This window comes from Piliocolobus tephrosceles, chromosome 3 (genome assembly GCF_002776525.5).
Source record: "Piliocolobus tephrosceles isolate RC106 chromosome 3, ASM277652v3, whole genome shotgun sequence".
NCBI classification, from domain to species: Eukaryota; Metazoa; Chordata; class Mammalia; order Primates; family Cercopithecidae; genus Piliocolobus; species Piliocolobus tephrosceles.
In genome coordinates, this window is record NC_045436.1 from 89350620 (window position 1) to 89369342 (window position 18723).

Consider the following 18723-nt stretch of genomic DNA (forward strand, 5'->3'; position numbering starts at 1 on the left):
CTCCAGACCCTGTTTGCCTGGGTATCAGCAGCAGAGGTTGCAGAAGATAGAATATTGCTGAACAGCGAGTGCACCTGTCTGATTCTTGCTTTGGAAGCTTCCTCTCAGGGGTGTACTCCACCCTGTGAGGTGTGGGGTGTCAGACTGCCCCTAGTGGGGGATGTCTCCCAGTTAGGCTACTCAGGGGTCAGTGACCCACTTGAGCAGGCAGACTGCCCCTTCTCAGATCTCAACCTCCGTGTTGGGAGATCCACTGCTCTCTTCAAAGCTGTCAGACAGAGTCGTTCGCGTCTGGACAGGCCTCTGCTGCTTTAGCTGAGCCCTGTCCCCAGAGGCGGAGTCTACAGAGACAGGCAGGTTTCCTTGAGCTGCTGTGAGCTCCACCCAGTTCGAGCTTCCCAGCGGCTTTATTTACCTACTTAAGCCTCAGTGATGGCGGGCGCCCCTCCCCCAGCCTCGCTGCTGCCTTGCGGTTAGATTGCCGCAGACTGCTGTGTTAGCAAGGAGGGAGGCTCCGTGGGCGTGGGACCCTCCCGGCTAGGTGTGGGATATAATCTCCGGTGTGCCGGTGTTACAGCGCAGTATTGGGGTGGGAGTTACCCGATTTTCCAGGTGTTGTGTGTCTCAGTTCCCCTGGCTAGGAAAAGGGACTCCCTTCCCACTCGCGCTTCCCAGGTGAGGCGATGCCTCGCCCTGCTTCAGCTCTCGCTGGTCGGGCTGCAGCAGCTGACCAGCACCGATTGTCCGGCACTCCCGAGTGAGATGACCCCAGTACCTCAGTTGAAAATGCAGAAATCACTGGTCTTCTGTGTCGCTCGCGCTGGGAGATGGAGACTGAAGCTGTTCCTATTTGGCCATCTTGCTCCGCCCCCTATTTTCTCTTTTATAGTAGTTCAACCTTAGGACAGTTGTTTTACTAGCCAGAGCCCCACTTACTTAGAAAAGAGGATGATTTGCAGCAGTGCACTGGTTTCCCAGGGTTGGCCCCTGTTAGTGACTTTTGCAGAAGACATCTTTCCTGCACATAAACAGTGTTTCTCATTTTCAGATTAGTAAGTTAGGCTGAAAGATGGGGAAGGGAAAGGAAGATGCGTGAAGAATACCCTGGTATTTAGCCCTTCTGACCTTCCTAAACCAAAGTGTTGTTAAATTTATTCGTTTAAAAGTTATGTATGTAAGACGTGGCGTGCTTTTTTTTTTTTTTTTTTTGACACAGGGTCTCACTTTATCACCCAGGCTGGTCATGATCTTGGCTCACAGCAGCCTCGACCTCCTGGGCTCAGGTGATCCTCCCATCTCAGCACCACAAGTAGCCGGCACTACCAGGCATGCGCCACCACACCCAGCTATTTTTGTAGAGATGGAGTTTTGCCACTTTGCCCAAGCTGGTCTTGAACTCACGAGCTACCGCGCCTGGCCCAGTGTGGCTTTTTAAGTGCAGTGTTTCCATAGGATATATTCATTTTAATTCAGTTTGCAAACTTGAATTTAACAGAATCTGCTCTTGAAGCAACTGAAAATGTATGTAAAAAATGGGAATTGGTAAAACTGTGGTCACTTTTGGAATGATATCTTTAGCTGTGTATCATTGTCTGGATAGCCATGTGTCAAAGATGCTGTGGAAAGATATCCTTCTCTGGACAATTAGATTATTTAAAATTAGAACTTTAATATCAGACCTGAGCTGTTCATTTGAGATCATCTACTCTTTCATTGCTATGTCGTTTTGAAATGCTTTCAGCTACAAGCAGCTCATAGTAGTTTAAACAAAAAGGGTATTTTCCTCACAACACAAGTCTAGGTGGATGCAGTGGATCCAGCTGTTCTTGGTATCCTTTTTTCTCTTTCCACTCTGCCACCCGTAGCATGTAGGTTATAGAAACAAGATACTTCTGTACCTATAGACATTAAGTCAGAATTAAAAGCAGGAAGAAGGGAGAGGAAAGGGGACTGGTTAGTGGCATTGACAGACTTCATTTTATGGGATCACTTGCCATAGCTATTTAAAGGACCATTCCTAGCTTCAGAGAAAGCTGGAAAATGAATATTGAGCCTTTTTTTTTTAGCATCCATAGTAGAGGCAAGCAAGAAAAAAGGGAGTTAGTTAGCACTGACTTGGGTGAGTCAACTCAAAGTGTCTGTCACAGTTCCGAAATCTGGCTGTCTACCAGAAACACTTGCACAGATTGCGATTTGCAACTACAATTTACTGAGCTAGAATAGAATCTCCAGGGTACTCTTGAGAATCTATTTCTAACTGGATCTTCAGTGATGCTGTGAAACAGATTTAAATTTTACTGTAGTCCTTTTGTTTTACAAATGAAGAAAGTTATCCAAGTTGAATTGGCCTGTGGTCATTAATGGTAGAAACAGAGCTTGGCCTGGAGGTCAGTTTTTTCTGTCTCCCTCAGAACCAGGGCTTTCTGTCCTCTAAAAATTCTCTGTTTTCCTCTCTCTTCTTTCAACATTGCATTTACAGATCCACTTATCCTAAAGTCCTTCCAACTTAAGGATTTTATAACTTTCATGACAAAATAAATACAAGTAATTCCTATCTTAGTTCTGAGGTGGGGATAGCACCCTGGATGGAACCAATTTATATTGAAATGTGTCAGGGAAATATGGGGTCACTTGGCTAATGAACAGAAAAAGTAATTGGGAAAGGCCTGTCATTAAGAAAAGATTGAATAAAGAGGGAGAATAATTACAAAACTATTCTCTGTTTGAATAACTGCTGTAATGGGTCCTGTAGGCAGAGAGGCAGGATATATTTTCATTCTTTTATCTTAGTACTGTACTGTGAGTGCCATAATGAATATATTTTAGAATGTAATTTGTGTTCAGAAGTCGGGTTTTTTTCCTGCCTTTAGATTGGTAAATTACTTTTTAATTGAAGTTCAGAGGTTAACAAATTAAATATTATCTCAGGTTAATATGACAAACGTGCTTCACCATTTCAAAAAAAATAGAGGTTATTTTAAAAATCTACTTTAAAATTAAATATTGCCAAAGTTCCCAGACTTTCTCAGTTGATATATTTCAATATTTTTCAAGTGCCCCATGTAACTGAGTAGTAGTTCATAAGGTATTTGACACGTATCACTGTTTTTCTTGGCAATTTAAAATATTCCTTGGAAACTTGCGAATTTGTTGCAGTGCCTTGGGGAGCCTAGGTAAAAGTACCTTGTGCTAGGTACAGGGTATGGGAATATTGAGTTTAATGTTCTAGAAAGTCTGGCAACATAATTGCTTTCAACACTCAAATTGTATTTTCACATAAATGAAAATCTTAGGTATTAAACATAGTTTTGTGTTAAATTCAACCTTCGAATAATTGACAAAAATGATTACCTTCTTTACTACTTGATTATACTATCTTCATTTTCAGATATACTAAAAGTCCTCAGTCATTTTATAGAGTGGGAGATGCAAAAGCATAAAGCTGAGTTAAGCAAATATCAAAAATATGACAGATGGATACATACTGTTACTTTTAGGCAGCTAATGAATTAATATTCAAAACATAGACTAAAGGGGACCTTTAAATATTATCTCATTTGCTTTATTTTAGAAAAGCCTATTAGTACATTATAATTCAGTACTAGAACTTCAATTATTTTATTAAAAAGTCCACTCCGGGCCGGGCACGGTGGCTCATGCCTGTAATCCCAGCACTGTGGGAGGCTGAGACCAGTGGATCACGAGGTCAGGAGATCGAGACCATCCTGGCGAACACGGTGAAACCCCGTCTCTACTAAATATACAAAAAATTAGCTGGGCAAGGTGGTGGGCGCCTGTAGTCCCAGCTTCTTGGGAGGCTGAGGCAGGAGAATGGCGTGAACCCGGGAGGCGGATCTTGCAGTAAGCGGAGATCGTGCCACTGCACTCCAGCCTGGGCGACAGAGCGAGACTCCGTCTCAAAAAAAAAAAAAAGCCCACTCCGGGTATGTATGTTTTGAGTGTTGCATTAGTTGTAACTTAGGTTGCACTTTTGGCTAGTGTTTAAAAGGTGTCATTTCATTAGGCCATTTAAAAATTTTTAAACTCTCACTGTAGGTGAATCTCTAGTATAGTCAAGTAACCTAGTATAGAATTGTAATAATAAGTACAGGAGCTCTTTTCTAGTTTGAGGTGAAGTTGCCAGAGTTTGACTTGGGGATGTAAAGGTGCCCATTTTTGACAGCAAGATGAGTACCAGAACTCCGTAGATTCATTTAAAATAATTTTCTTAATTTGTCTTTAGTGTCTCTTTGTTTTACAAAGTACATACTTTTAAAAATTAGCGAGGTAAGTCTTGTTGCCAAGATGTAGAATTTTGCCAGAAAAATTATTTTGATTATTTTGAATATTTCTTGCTTAATAAGAACATCTTGATAGCATATTATAAAACAGTAGTGTCTGATTAATGCTGTTTTCTGATGCTCAGTTTTATACAAAAGCATTTAAAAAGCTACTTGAGTAAAAATAATAAGCATTTATATAATTCTTCACAGTTGATCTTAGCCAGAAGACCGAGAAGCAGTGTATAATTCTTGAATAAAAGTCCACTACACACATGACACTAAGATATAGTCACTGATAAGTTAATATTTTATCTGTCATCTCTGGTTGGTAATGTGCTTGAGGAAAAGCAGAAGCAAATACCTTGTAGGACAAGATTATTTGGACATAGAAATATAAGTAAGAAATTAGACAACTGCATTGGAAAAATAAAATGCTCGTACAAAATACAAGTAGTGCAGTACAAAAGACTATTTTTAGTTTTGGAAACTTGTGTGATTGCAGAGTTATGGGAATAGCGTAATTTTACTCCCTCACATACTCACTCCTTCAGTTTTTCTAAAGATATTCTTGAACCTTTTTCATCTTTTTTCAACTTTGTGCCCACTACTTGTAAATTTTTCTACGTGTTCTCCCTCTCCAAGCTGAGAAGATGAGATGTTCATCTTTGTGTTCACTTATTTCAGATTCTGGCTTTAGCTGTTACCCCCTCTCCAGAGTATCAGCCTCAATTTCTGCTGGACTGTGGCATTTGGATAGGTGAGAGGAATTAATGAAAGGAAAACACATGCCTTGTTCTATATGTAATCAGCAGCCATTAACAGTTTATAAGCAAAGTGGTGACACTATCAGATTTGTGTTTCAGAACTTTCTTCTATGAACAGTGTAGTAGATAACTGGAGAAGGAAGAACCTAGAACAGGAAAACCAGCTAGAAAGGAATTATTACAATTATTAGGTGAAGGATAACTTGGACTGGATTCATTTATACAGAAGACAGATGACAAAGATGACTTCAAGGATTTGTTGATATAGTTTATGAAGGAAAAAGAAGAATACAAGATGACTTAAAATTTCTAGCATGAACATCTTGAGTGGATAGTGATACTATTAACTGAGAATTTATTTAATATCTCCTAGTTTCTAAAGAACTTTTTGCATGATTACTTAAGATAGGGCTTACTTTTACAGGATTATATTAATAAAGGAGTATTCTTTTCAGAGGCCATCTACATACCTAATCCTCAGGTGTGTTATGCATGAAGAAGTGAATTCTAAGTAACTAACAGGGAACTAAGGAGCTACTGAGAACTAACTAAAGGCCTGGCATGGTGCCTCATCCTGTAATCCCAGCACTTTGGGAGGCTGAGGCAGAAGGATCACTTGAGCCCAGGAGTAAAAGTGAAAAATTAACCGAGGAACTGCCATAATCATCAAAAAAAGCAAATATTGATTCTTGAATCGTGATATCCTTCTCTCAGAAATCACACCTCAGAAACTAAACAGAGCAACAATGCATTTTGCATAGTCCAGTTTTATGTATTGTTTCTTTTGTCAAATTCCCTTTGTGAAAGGAGCAGCTTCTTGGTTGGCATGTTTCTCTGGTCCTTAATGTTGGTAGGCCTTGTCTCCATTCATCCAACAAATACTTGAAAGCTAACTATGTTCCACAGGTTGTTCTAGTGTTGGGAGATAAAATAGTGAGTAAAAACAGTTAGTGCTATCCTCATATTCACTTAGAGAAGCACATATCCAAATAAACGCAAATAAATGTAACGTTCCTATTACTATTTAAGCATCATGAAGCAACCGTATATGGTACTTGGGAGCATTACTTTAGGTGCATTTAGCCTGTTAGACATGAAGCCTAGGGAAGTCTTCCCTAAGGAGGTAATACTTTAGCTGTAATCTGAAGGATAAAGTCTCCATGTATAAAATTAATTGCAGGTGAAGTAAATGTGTAAATACAAAAAGGTAAAACCTTTTTTTTTTTTTTTGAGACGGAGTCTCGCTCTGTCGCCCAGGCTGGAGTGCAGTGGCGCGATCTCGGCTCACTGCAAGCTCTGCCCCCTGGGTTCACGCCATTCTCCTGCCTCAGCCTCCTGAGTAGCTGGGACTACAGGCGCCCGCCACCATGCCCGGCTAATTTTTTGTATTTTTAGTAGAGACGGGGTTTCACTGTGTTAGTCAGGATGGTCTCAGTCTCTTGACCTTGTGATCTGCCTACCTCGGCCTCCCAAAGTGCTGGGATTACAGGCGTGAGCCACCGTGCCCGGCTAAAAAGGTAAAACTTTAAAACTTTTCAGAGAAAATACAGGAAACTAACTCTAGAAACTTGGGGTAGGAAAGGAATTTTTAAGCACAGTGCACATAATGCTAGCCATAAAGGATAAACATGATAAACTCGACTCATTTCTAATTTAAAACTTTTCTTTATTGAAAGACAACATGAAGAAAAGAAAAACACAAGCTGCAAACTGGGAAAAAATATATATACTTACAGTGTTTACCCAGAATATACAAGTGCTACATAGAAATTAATAAAAGACCAACAACCAAAAGAAAAATACTTGAATAGGCATTGCACAGAAGATTAAATGGAAACATAATCTCATTAATAAACAGTGAAAAGCAAATTAAAACTAGAATGGGATATCATCTTATACCTAGTAAAAGATGGGTAAAAACTAGAAAGTCTAACTAAATACCAAGGAATGGTGAGGATGTGGAATAGCAGGAAACTCTTAGACACTCTTGGTAGGAGGGTATATTCATTCGTATTTTAGGAAAATTTGGCATTAGTGGATTGAAAATAACCACACCCCACAACACAACTATCCCTCTTCTATATACTCTAGAGAAGTTCTCCTCAAACTATACATATGTGTCACCTGGGATCTCATTTAAAATGTAGGTTCTAATTCTCCAGGTCTTTAATGACTTGGCCTAAGATTCTGCTTTCTAACAAGCTTCCACATGAGGTGTTGCTAGTCTGTAGACTACACTTTGAATATGAGGGCCATAAAACACCACTTCCTGTTTTAGATGGATGCCTCTTATGGCAAATGATTTTTGTTTGAGCTGCTGGACAAAGAGACTAGTCTGCTCTCTAGGCTCATTTCCTACAGAGCTGTCCCCAGGGCTGAGGGATTCGATATCCCTCCTGCACACCTCCACATATTTGAGCTGTGGCACCTATGTGTAGAAGCTCTGCCCTGGGGAAAGTTGCATGTCTATACCAGGGGCAAGTACATGAGTATTCATAGCTGCACTGTTTGTGAAAACAAAAAATTGGAAATAACCTAAAAGTCCATTAATAGCAGAATGAATAAATAAATTATATTCTTCCATCAGACTTCTGAACAGCAGTGAAAATGAAGTAGAGCTGCACTTATTAACATGACTGAATCCCAGGAATGTAGCACAGGAAATACGGAAGCATACCTGCAGTATGTTATTGTTATAAAGTTTACAAAATGAGCAAAAATAATGCCTTGGGATACTTATATGTGTGGTAAACTATTTGAAAACAAAAGCAAAAGGATAATAAACACGACTCAGGAAGGAGCAGGGGAGTGCCTTCTGTGAGGAGCATATTGAGAGCTTCAACAGTATTGAAAATGTTTTATTTTCAAAATTGGATGCTGAGGTCGTGGGTATTTTATTATGCTTTATATATATATATACACATGTGTATCAATACATATATGTACGTACACATACACCTGATATGATTTCATTGTGTGTTTTTGAGACAGGATCTCCCACTTTCACCCAGGCTGGAGTGCAGTGGCATGATCTTGGCTCACTGAAACCTTCTCCTGGGCTCAAGCCGTCCTCCCACCTCAGCCTCACCAGTACCTGAGGACCACAGATGAATTTTTCAGTAGAGTTGGGGTTTTGCCTTGTTGCCCAGGCTGGTCTTAAACTCCTGGGCTCAAGCAATCTGCCCACCTTGACCTCCTAAAGTGCTGGGATTATAGGCATGAGCAACCACGCCTGACCCTAATTTTAGATAATTATATCTTTCTCAGTTTTTACTTGGATACTGTTAAATATTCTTAATCACTGTTTTATGTTGGCAGTTTTAGTGATAATAGCAGTTATCTATTGCTGGTTTAAAATAACAATGATTTATTTTTCTTGGTTCTGTGGGTTTGCTGGGTAGTTCTTCTGCAGGTTTTTCTTGAATTCACTCATGTGAATTCATTTTGCTGATGTTTGCGGGACTAGAAGATTCTAAGATGTTTAGCAGTTGGTGCAGACTCTTCACTGGGGTGCCTAGGTTTTTCTGTATGTGACTAGACCAGCTTCCCTACATGATGATCCATGCAGCATTTCAGAGTGGAAAGGTGTAAGCTGCAGTGTCCCTCGAGACTTGAGATCTGAGACTTGTACACTTTTATTTCTGCCCCATACTGTTGATTAAAGCCAGTCACAGGGTTTGTTCTGATTCAGAGGGTAGTAAAATAGACTCCATATTGATGAAAGGGACTGGAAAATATTGTGATGATGTTTTCAATCTTCCACAATGATAGTTTCTCTTCCTACTAAAAATGATGAAGCAGTCAGCGTATTTAGAGTACCTTCTTTCCCCGTTCCTCATATGTGCTTATGTTGTTTTTACACTATTAGGACAGATAGCACATTTTGTTTTGTCACCATATTCCTATTTGTTTCAGTCCCAGAACTAAGATTGTTTATATAGATACACACACAGTATACAGAGACACACACATGTATATGTGCAGGTGTAAGTATGTAAATTTATTCAACATATCGTGACTGGTCACCAGTAGTCTTTTGCCATAGGTTTTTCAGTTATCTCTTGGTTAGCTAATCTTGAAGATTATCTTCAATAACTTACCCAGTATTTCTCAAGCAGGGACGATTTTGCCTTCTAGGAGACATTTGGTATTTTGAGCTATCACAAAGACCCACAATGAGTCACATGCACTTTATTCCAGAAGTGCAACTTCATGTTATGATTAGGCCCTTACTTAGTTACATGTGAAATAAGGCATCTGATTAGAAACAGCAAATAAGAAGTAGCAGTTTGCAGTGCAAAATGAGATCTGAACTGATACTAGAAGTGTTTATGGAATTCAGAGACCACATTATTGCAGAGTCAAAAACCTCTTCCTCATCTCCTTACCTGAGTCACCATTGCATAGGACAATAATCTGTTCAATAATTAGTATTCATATAGATCATTAGTAAATAAAAGTTTTTTGAGTTCATTTTAAGAAGGTAAGGAAGATTGTGAAATATTTTAGGAAAATGGTCATTAAAGTTTATTAAAACATTTGATGAGTAATTTTTCAGTTTTTAAAAAATCATTTGTACCACCTTATTTTCAAGATATACTTGGTAAATGTGATGATACTATTGAAGTTTCTATAAGAACTTCAGATAAACTGTATTTTGTTAGTAATATATATTATTATGTTATATAATTACATATTTTATATACATTATAGTATATTATATGGAGTAATATATATTAATATATTTCAAGTCTCTGTGGATGAAATAGTTTCTTCTCTTCAATTGCAGATTCTTTATCCTGTCCTGTTATGCAAAATGTTCAGCCTCCCAAGTCCAGCCCAGTAGTATCCACCATTTTATCAGGATCCTCATCAACAAGAACACCTTCCACTGCAAATCACCCTGTTGAGCCTGTGACCTCAGTTACACAGCCATCAGAGCTATTACAACAAAAAGGTATTTGAGATATTTATTATCGTATACACACACAGACACACATACGTATTTGAATAGCTGACTTCAAAAAGTTAAACTGTAGGATCCCAATTTATACAAGATATGAAAACAAGTTATTTATAATCTCAATCCAAACACAACTTTTGGAATATTAACTTACAGTGTCTCATATATGTTTTACATAATTACATACCATTTTGTATTTTGCTTTTCTGTTTATTACACATAGTTTTCATGTATCTATTGAGTCTTTATAGCTCTTTTTATGGCTAATTATTCATTGTGTCAATGTGTAATGGTTTATTTCATTCCTTTGTCATGGGACATTTATTTCTTATTTTTTAAAGGTTATTATAGTTTCTTTTAGGATAAAGTAGCCAAAACTTTATTATTTAGTGACTCTCCATATCCTATTTATTTCTGTGCTTTTTGTTATTGATAGTAGAAAGTAAGCTTTGACACAATTTTGCAAATGAAAGGGGGTGAAAATGAAATTGTAACCAATACTCTTGCGTCATTGAAGGACTATATGATTTATTGTTTGTTTAATATTCTCCATGTGTTAAGTAAGTAAAAGGTAATAAAATGTGTTGTTTTGACCCTGCTTCCCCACATTGTTTCTTTTGGCAGTTATTTTTTGTTTTTTTTTTTCTGTCTGGCTAAAATTCCAAAGTATTGATGTTTCAGGTTAATACATGGCATGTTTTATTTGATCAGAGATGATTGAACTGTTTTCAAGAATCTATAGTTTTTATTTCCAGAGCAACCATTGTATTATTTTAGGGGCTATACTCACTATGTAATGACAGCTCCTAACCTTGAGTGTGAAGAACCTTCTTATAGGTCTGAAACTGAGAAAAGTAAAAAAGCATGAAAATTCCTAGGGTGATCTCATTGCTTGTATCTGTTGAGTGTCTGTGTGATCAACAGAGACCTTTCTGTCAATTGATCAGATGATACATTACACATTTTCTTACTTAGTTTTTTAGGAAAAGGAACTGCAGCACCAAAGAGTGTCTGTCGATTCTCAGCAAACCAGTGGGTATACTGGAAATTGAATTTAGTTCTTAAAAGTATTTGCCTTCAAAGTGAAGGGCCAGTAGTAGTTTTGTTTCTCATGAATCAAAAAAGTTTTTAGGATAGATCAAAGCCCTGACTAAATAAATGGTGTCTTTTCTTGTTTTTCCTCTACATTGGTGACTGCCTTCCATTTCTTAAATGTTTTGCTTTTTTTGGCCTATTACATTGCCCCTGCTGATTTATTTCTTCCTATCATATTTTCTTTTTTTTTTTTGGAGACAGAATCTTGCTCTGTTGCCCGGGGTGGAGTGCAATGGCACGATCTTGGCTCACTGCAGTCTCTACCTCCTGAGTTCCAGCGATTCTCCTGCCTCAGCCTCCTGGGTAGCTGGGATTACAGGTGCATGCCACCACGCCCCGCTAATTTTTGTATTTTTAGTAGAGACGGGGTTTTACCATGTTGGCCAGGCTGGTCTCAAACTTTTGACCTCGGGTGATCGGCCTGCCTTAGCCTCCCAAAGTGCTGGGATTACAGGTGTGAGCCACCACGCCCGGCCCCTATCATATTTTCTTTTTGACCATCTTACTGTAAATACCATCCTACCGTCTTTTTATAAATATTATTTTGTAAACAGTTTGCCCACTAAACAATGACAATTATGTTTCTTCTTTTTTCTATTAAAATATATTTTTAAAGTAGAAGAAACTGCCATTTATTGAGCACATACAATATATCAGGTATTTTATATCTCATTAATTCAAATATTAATCTTATGACATAGATGTTCTTCCTTTTTTACAGATGAGAAAAGTGAGATTGACAGAGGTTAGGTAACTTGCCCAAGACTACAATTTAATAAGTAGCAAAGCAAAAGATTTTTAACTCAGGTCTCTCTGTCTTTTATTCTTTCTGTAAAATAAGGCTGAATTTTTGTTGTCATTGGCTGTTGACAAACTAACTCTTGATTTACCTAAGGTAAGTTTCTTGCTTAAGTAACAGAAAATATACTGGAGACATCTGAATTGTAGTTTTTATTGTTCCGTTTTCATAAGTAGGAGAATGGCCTCTTAGTGACTTCTTTGTCTTTGGATAGATCTGGGCTACACAACTTAATTGAGTCAGGGCTACCACATATGGTGGTGTGAATTGTCATTTGCATAAATGAAGCTTCTTCGAATTGTGCAGTGTATCATCTGCATAGTGTTTACTGTGGGCCTGATATAACCTACTAAAGTGGTTAATACTTTAAAAGAGATTAGCTTTTTTTCTTTCAGCTGCAAAGACACCGTTGCTTAGTTGTTCTCCCAAGACTAAGCATTTTTTATCTGTTTTTAGGGGAGACATCAAATTTTTGTTTGAGTAGCCCCTAAAGTTTTTTTCATAAACTACCTACTTGAACATTTTTTAGATTGATATCTAAATTTTTTCATCAAAAATTTAAATACTTGTAGTTATGTAATTTTTAACGTATATGCTGCCTGACTTTTAAAACAGAGATGTTACATTATTCTTTCAAATGTACCCTTTGGAATGATACCTGCCATCATCCTTTTGCAAAAAACATGAATAGCCCTTCTTTAACATTTGAAAAGTTTACATTTTTCATTTTTCTCTTTGATGGCATATCTCCTTTCCTTAATGAAATAATAAAATATATTCTTATACTAGAAACTCTTTTATCACTCTGTTGTGCTTTTCCATGACAATAATGTATAAATTGAAATGTTAAAATGTGTTTATCTATGACTTTAAGTCTCTAAATAGTATTTTTTCTTTTGAATGAAGCCATCAATCATTACAACTTTTTTTCTCTCTCTTTTTTTTTTTTTTTTTTTTTTTTGAGACAGACTCACTCTGTCACCCAGGCTGGAGTGCAGTGGCATGATCTTGGGTCACTGCAACCTCTACCTCCCAGTTGCAAGTGATTTTTATGTCTCAGCTTCCTGAGTAGCTGGGATTACATGCATGCACCAACATGCCTGGCTAATTTTTGTGTTTTTAGTAGAGATGGGGTTTCACCATGTTGACCAGGCTGGTCTCAAACTCCTGGCCTCAAGTGATCTGCTTGCCTAGGGCTCCCAAAGTGCTGGAATTACAGGTGTGACCATTGTACCTGGCCAATCACTACAACTTTTCCTGTTGGCATAAAATTGGTCAAAACAATGTAAACATCATGCATTTTGGTATTTATCATGAATTTTGGTACATTTTTATTGGAAATACATCTTTAAGTGAAATGAATGGGCTTTCTCCTCTCCCCACTGTAGCTTTGTATCTGAGTTGAATATGATTCATTGTTAGAATATGATAATGTTCAGATAAGTTTCATTCTTAGTTTTTATTTTCATACACGTAATTGCTGAGAAACATTGTTCACATAAAGTAGATTAGAATTATATTGGAAGAGTTCCGCTAAAGCAATATCATTCTGTTTTACTTAATTTTGCTTTTACTCTTTTTACCCTTCTGAGTTACATGTCAGAAATTATTGTTTGTTAGATTTTATTTTCCAGGTGATAGTTAACATTATTATTTCATATAGCAGTTTGTAATTTGCAAATCCCTTTAACTTTTTCTATCTGTATTACTGTCTCATCAGATGGAACAAGCATGTCATATGTTATCTTCCTTTTATAAGTGAGGAAATTTAAGTTTAGAAAGGTTACGTGTCTTACCTAAAGACCTACAGAGTTGGTAGGAGAGGTACCCAGGCCCATTGCACACCTTTTGCCTTCAAACTCAGTACTTGTTTTAGTCTATCAGCAGTTACTCAAAATATTTTGAATTTTCTTTTACCATGGCCAATATATCTTACCATACTGTTTGTATGTATTTATTTATTTATTTTATTTATTTATTTATTTATTTATTTATTTATTTATTTATTTATTTATTTATTTTGAGACAGGGTCTTGTTCTCTTGCCTGGGCTGGAGTGCAGTGACTCAGCTCACTGCAGCCTTGACCCTTGAGCCTACTGGGGCTCAAGTGATATTCCCACCTCAGCCTCCTGAGTAGCTAAGGCCACAGGCACACACCACCACATCTGACTAATTTTTTAACAAATTACTTGTAGAGATGAAGTCTTACTACGTTGCCCAGGCTGGTCTTGAACTCCCAGACTCAAGTGATTCTCCTGTCTTGGCCTCCCAAAGTGCTGGGATTACAGGTGTGAGCCACTGTGCCTGACTACCATACCCTATAAATGTGTTTTTATCAAAAACAAGCTATGATATAGGCCATTTATTTTATGGATAATATCTCCGTATAACCTAATTGGCAGAAGCAGTCCTCAAAACATAACAAAGCATATACTACTAAGTACTAACAGATGCACTTGCTGGTAAATATTTTTTTGTTAAAAAGATGTAGAAAGTGTTAAATATTTTATAAAAGATAAAAATTAAGAATTGACTATATTTTATCATGAAAAGGTTGTAAAATATTTTATTGCACATGTCACATTGACTCTGAAATCACAGAATTTTTATCTGTGAGTTTTAGTATATCTTAAAAACACTTGGTAGTCCTAGGAAATACTCCATTTGTTTTTAAAATGATTCCAGCCAGGCATGGTGGCTCACACCTGTAATCCCAGCACTTTGGGAGGCGAAGGTGGGTGGATCATTTGACGTCAGGAGTTCTAGATACCAGCCTAGCCAACATGGTGAAACCCTGTCTCTACTAAAAATATAAAAAAATAGCTGGGCATGGTGGCACACACCTGTAATCCCAGCTACTTGGGAGGCTGAGGCAGGAGAATCGCTTGAACTGGGGAGGCAGAGGTTGCAGTGAGCTGAGATCATGCCACTGCACTCCAGCCTGGGCGACAGAATGAGACTCTGTCTTAAAAAAATAAAAAGAAAAATAAAAAATAAGTAAAATAATTAGTAGGACTGAGTGCGCCAGTCAGGTTAGTGGGAGGTTCTTTTTTTTCTAACGATGTGTCCTAAAAAGAACAGCTGAAAATAATTTTAATTAAATATATACAAAAAGATGTTTTTAAAGTTAGTAATATAGCTCACATTTATTTCATATTTAGTATGTGTCATGCACCATTCTAAGCATTTGAAATATATTAACTCATTTAATCCTTACCACAACCATTTGAGGTTTTACCCCATTTTATAGATAATGTAAGTGAAGAACAGAGGTTAGTAACTTGCTCAAGGACATACCAGTAGTAAGTGATAGAACCTGGAGTTGAACCCAGAGTCCCTATCTTTATCCACAATGTCATGCTCCTTCTCTGTTCAGTATTTCCTACTGTGTACTTTATATAAGAGGCTTGTATACATTAGAGCAATGTATCATAGTAAGAATTAGGATAAACTAAGGTCATATGTTTCCTTTGTAAAGTAAAAGAAAGGCTGTCATTAACACGGGCACTTTTTTATGTGGATAAGTTTGAGGAAAGAGAGTATTTATGGGAATCGACATCTGAAAATTGATTTCCTTAAAACCATTCTTTTGTGGGGACCCTTGAAAAGTCTTCTAGTGTGTACACCTAGTTTCCAGTTCAGGAAAGAGAGCAGTTACTCAAAAGTCTGAACTCCTGAATTTAAAAAAGCTAATCTCCACAAGAGACTTGTTCTGTTAAGATTAGTTTGATTTATTCCCGGTATAGCTGTATCTAGAGAACACTGAAGAATATTAAGCAGCACCAAGGATATGTTCTCCTGGAAAGGTTTGCCTGAGGGTACTTTAATGGTAGGTAATTTAAACTAAATGTCCTTTCGAAAATATTGGGACCCTTTGAATAACAGAGTGCTATGTCATGTTAGAGTCCATAAAGTGTTTCATGTTTCTTGGTTTAGTAGATTTATACCTTGGAAGCTCTGGTTAAGATAGAATAAATTATGATATAACATTTCTTTTCCATTTGGTGATGGTAGAGTAGCTACTCGGTGTACATACATTTCTACAGTGAGTTTCAGGCTGAGCTCTGGGAAAGGATGTCATATTTTACCACCTTATATATTTGACCTATGTATCTCATACGTAGATTTTGGCTCTTAAAGAGAATCTGAATTAGAGGCACTTCAGGAAGCATTCACGTATCCTAGAATAGATGACTTGGCTGTCAACCCCTTGCCGGCTGTAGCTCCCCATTTGTTGTAGTCTGTATGTGCTATACCCAACCTAGAGCAGAGCGCTTTGCCTGGCTAATTTTTTTTTTTACTTTTTACAGAGATCGGCGTCTCAATATGTTGCCCAGGCTGGTCTTGAACTCCCAACTTCAAGTGATACTCCTGCCTGAGCCTCCCTGAGTGCTCAAATTATAGACATGAGCCATTGTGCTTGGCTCAAATTTTTGTTTTAATTGGGCTTTTTTGTCAGAAGAATGTGCCACTCTGAATTTGTTTTTGGTATTAAGTTTGTTTCTTGTATTACCTGAACCTATTTTACATTGATTTTTATTTTCCCAGATGAATTTGTGATGCCGCTATTTTACTGATTTTGAAAGATGTTTCAGCAAAGCTAGCAGATTTTTCCATGACTTTTTAGTCATTGTTGAAAGATCAAAGCTTCATTCATCTACAGTTTAACCTTTGCTTCTACCAACTCAAATTTTTTTCTTAATAGCTTTTTTCTTACTCTAGAAAAGAGTTGTCTACCCATGCTAATCAAGTATGCTAGTCACCTGAAAAAAAAAATAAAGCGTTAAAGCACTACCATTCATGTGATTTTGGTGAGGCAGGGCTTCATTGTACCCCCAATATTAGGAAATGTTCTTGAAAATCCCCACTATGTTTCTGGGCTTTCTTTGTTCTTTTTTTTTCAAAGTAGAGCTATGAGATTTTCCATACAAGGATGTTTATTCTTATTTATGAAGTGTTCATTTTCTTTTTTTCTTTTTTTTTGAGATGGAGTCTTGCTCTGTCACCAGGCTGGAGTGCAGTGGCACGATCTCTGCTCACTACTACCTCTGCCGCCCGGCAGAGGCGATTCTCCTGCCTCAGCCTCCCGAGTAGATGGGACTACAGGCGCGCGCCACCACGGCCAGCTAATTTTTGTATTTTTAGTAGAGATGGGGTTTCACCAGGATGGTCTCAATCTCTTAACCTCGTGATCCACCCGCCTCAGCCTGGCAACTGCTGGGATTACAGGCGTGAGCCACTGCTCCCGGCCTTCTTTTTCTATTAAGATTATTTTATTTTCCCTGTTAAAAATTGTATAGATGTTAATTTTTAAAGTCCTGATTCTGCCAGATCGAATAATAGAAATACCCAATTACATTTTTAAAAGGGAAGTAGTATACAGTTACCATTATCAGTTTATTATGCCCTTTTCCACAGAATCTGCCTTCTCTTGGTGTATTTCACAAAGGACCAGTCTTAATCACCTGCTTCAGACTCACATGTAGGCAATAGGATGACACTGACATGACTGGCTGTCTCAGACAATTCAGTTTTCTGTAATTCTCACACTTGTATGGTCACAGTTAATAAGTCTCCCAGCCTCCCTGTCCCGTCGACCCCCCCACTCCCAGAGTATCTACTGTTAGCAGAGAACTATGCCGAATACAGTTTTTTTCTTTAACTGTCATTCTTTTTCTGTTATGGGAACTGAGTTTACCATCAAGGTAACATTAGCAGAAGGAAGGTACCAAGTATGTGTTTTGTATGCTGTACAAAATCAGTTCACTATAATGATCACTGCCCACCGAAAATGCACAGTCCCAAAGGAAATATATCACAGGGCCATAAGGTCAAAGAAAATAAACATGTATAGAGCTCAGTAAACTTTTCAGAGAGTATTATTGCAGCTTCCTAAATACTAACTGTATTGGACAATACATGATAGATACCTTTTCACACTTAAGCCAGTTCATATTAAAGCTGCTTTTACTAAACTGCTTTGCAGAGATTTTCTAATGGTTCTAGTTTTGATAATAAATTTGCTAATATTAATATGCATGTTGGGATGTTCTTTGCAATGTCAGAATTCTTTCTCACTTTTAATGCAATGTCAAAATTTTATTTCTCATCTTTCCTGTTGGTTTGACTCTTATGTTTGTGCTTTCCACTTTACAGGCATGCAGTATGGTGAATATGTTAATAACCAAGCTAGCTCCGCACCAACTCCCTTGTCATCAACTTCCGATGATGAGGAAGAGGAGGAGGAGGATGAGGAAGCAGGTCTGCTTTAGCTTTACACCAGTTCTTGATCTTTTCCTGCTCAAGTTTTCTTTTTTATTTCTACAGTCTTACTTAGCCTTTTAAAAAAGAGTCTTGGAAGATTTAGCATGATGAACTTACGAGGTTTACATTATAGAAGGTGTGTCACATAAAATGAGGTGTGTGTTTGTTTTGTTTTTCCTCCTTTAGGCATCTTTGCCATATTGTAAATAATAGAATCAGAATACCTCTTTCATGATAGTAGAGTGCATTCTTCTTTCAGAAATGCATTTCCTTCCATGTCACATGCAAAATAATGAGTCCTGACCAAAGCTTTTGGCTGATGATTGCTCTAGCATCGTTTTAGGAATAATGCTTCATTTTCTGCTTTGCATGCTACTTTAGTCTAATCAAAATAAGCCATGCGGATTTTATAATAGGGATAGAGAAATAGGACAGTGTTTTAGTGAGGTCCTTTTGGCTCTTCTTGTCATGTATTTAGAAGGCCCAGAATTTGTAGTTATTTTCCTGCTTCATGAAGTAGTACATATCTTGCTAGTTGAAGAAGTTGTGCATAT

The 18723-nt window shown here is 37.6% G+C and overlaps 1 protein-coding gene across 5 annotated transcripts in view; it reads left to right on the forward strand.

Moving 5' to 3' along the window:
- The window catches only part of SEC24B (SEC24 homolog B, COPII coat complex component), a 114067-nt gene that overhangs the window by 34771 nt on the left and 60573 nt on the right, over window positions 1-18723 (forward strand). For 3 of the 5 annotated variants that reach the window (XM_023219917.3, XM_023219918.3, XM_023219922.3), the window contains 2 exons: window positions 9837-10004; window positions 18062-18166. In XM_023219917.3, the coding sequence (XP_023075685.2) occupies window positions 9837-10004; window positions 18062-18166 (273 nt within the window). The remainder of the gene's footprint in view (window positions 1-9836; window positions 10005-18061; window positions 18167-18723) is intronic. The other 2 variants (XM_023219919.3, XM_023219921.3) reach the window with 1 other exon arrangement.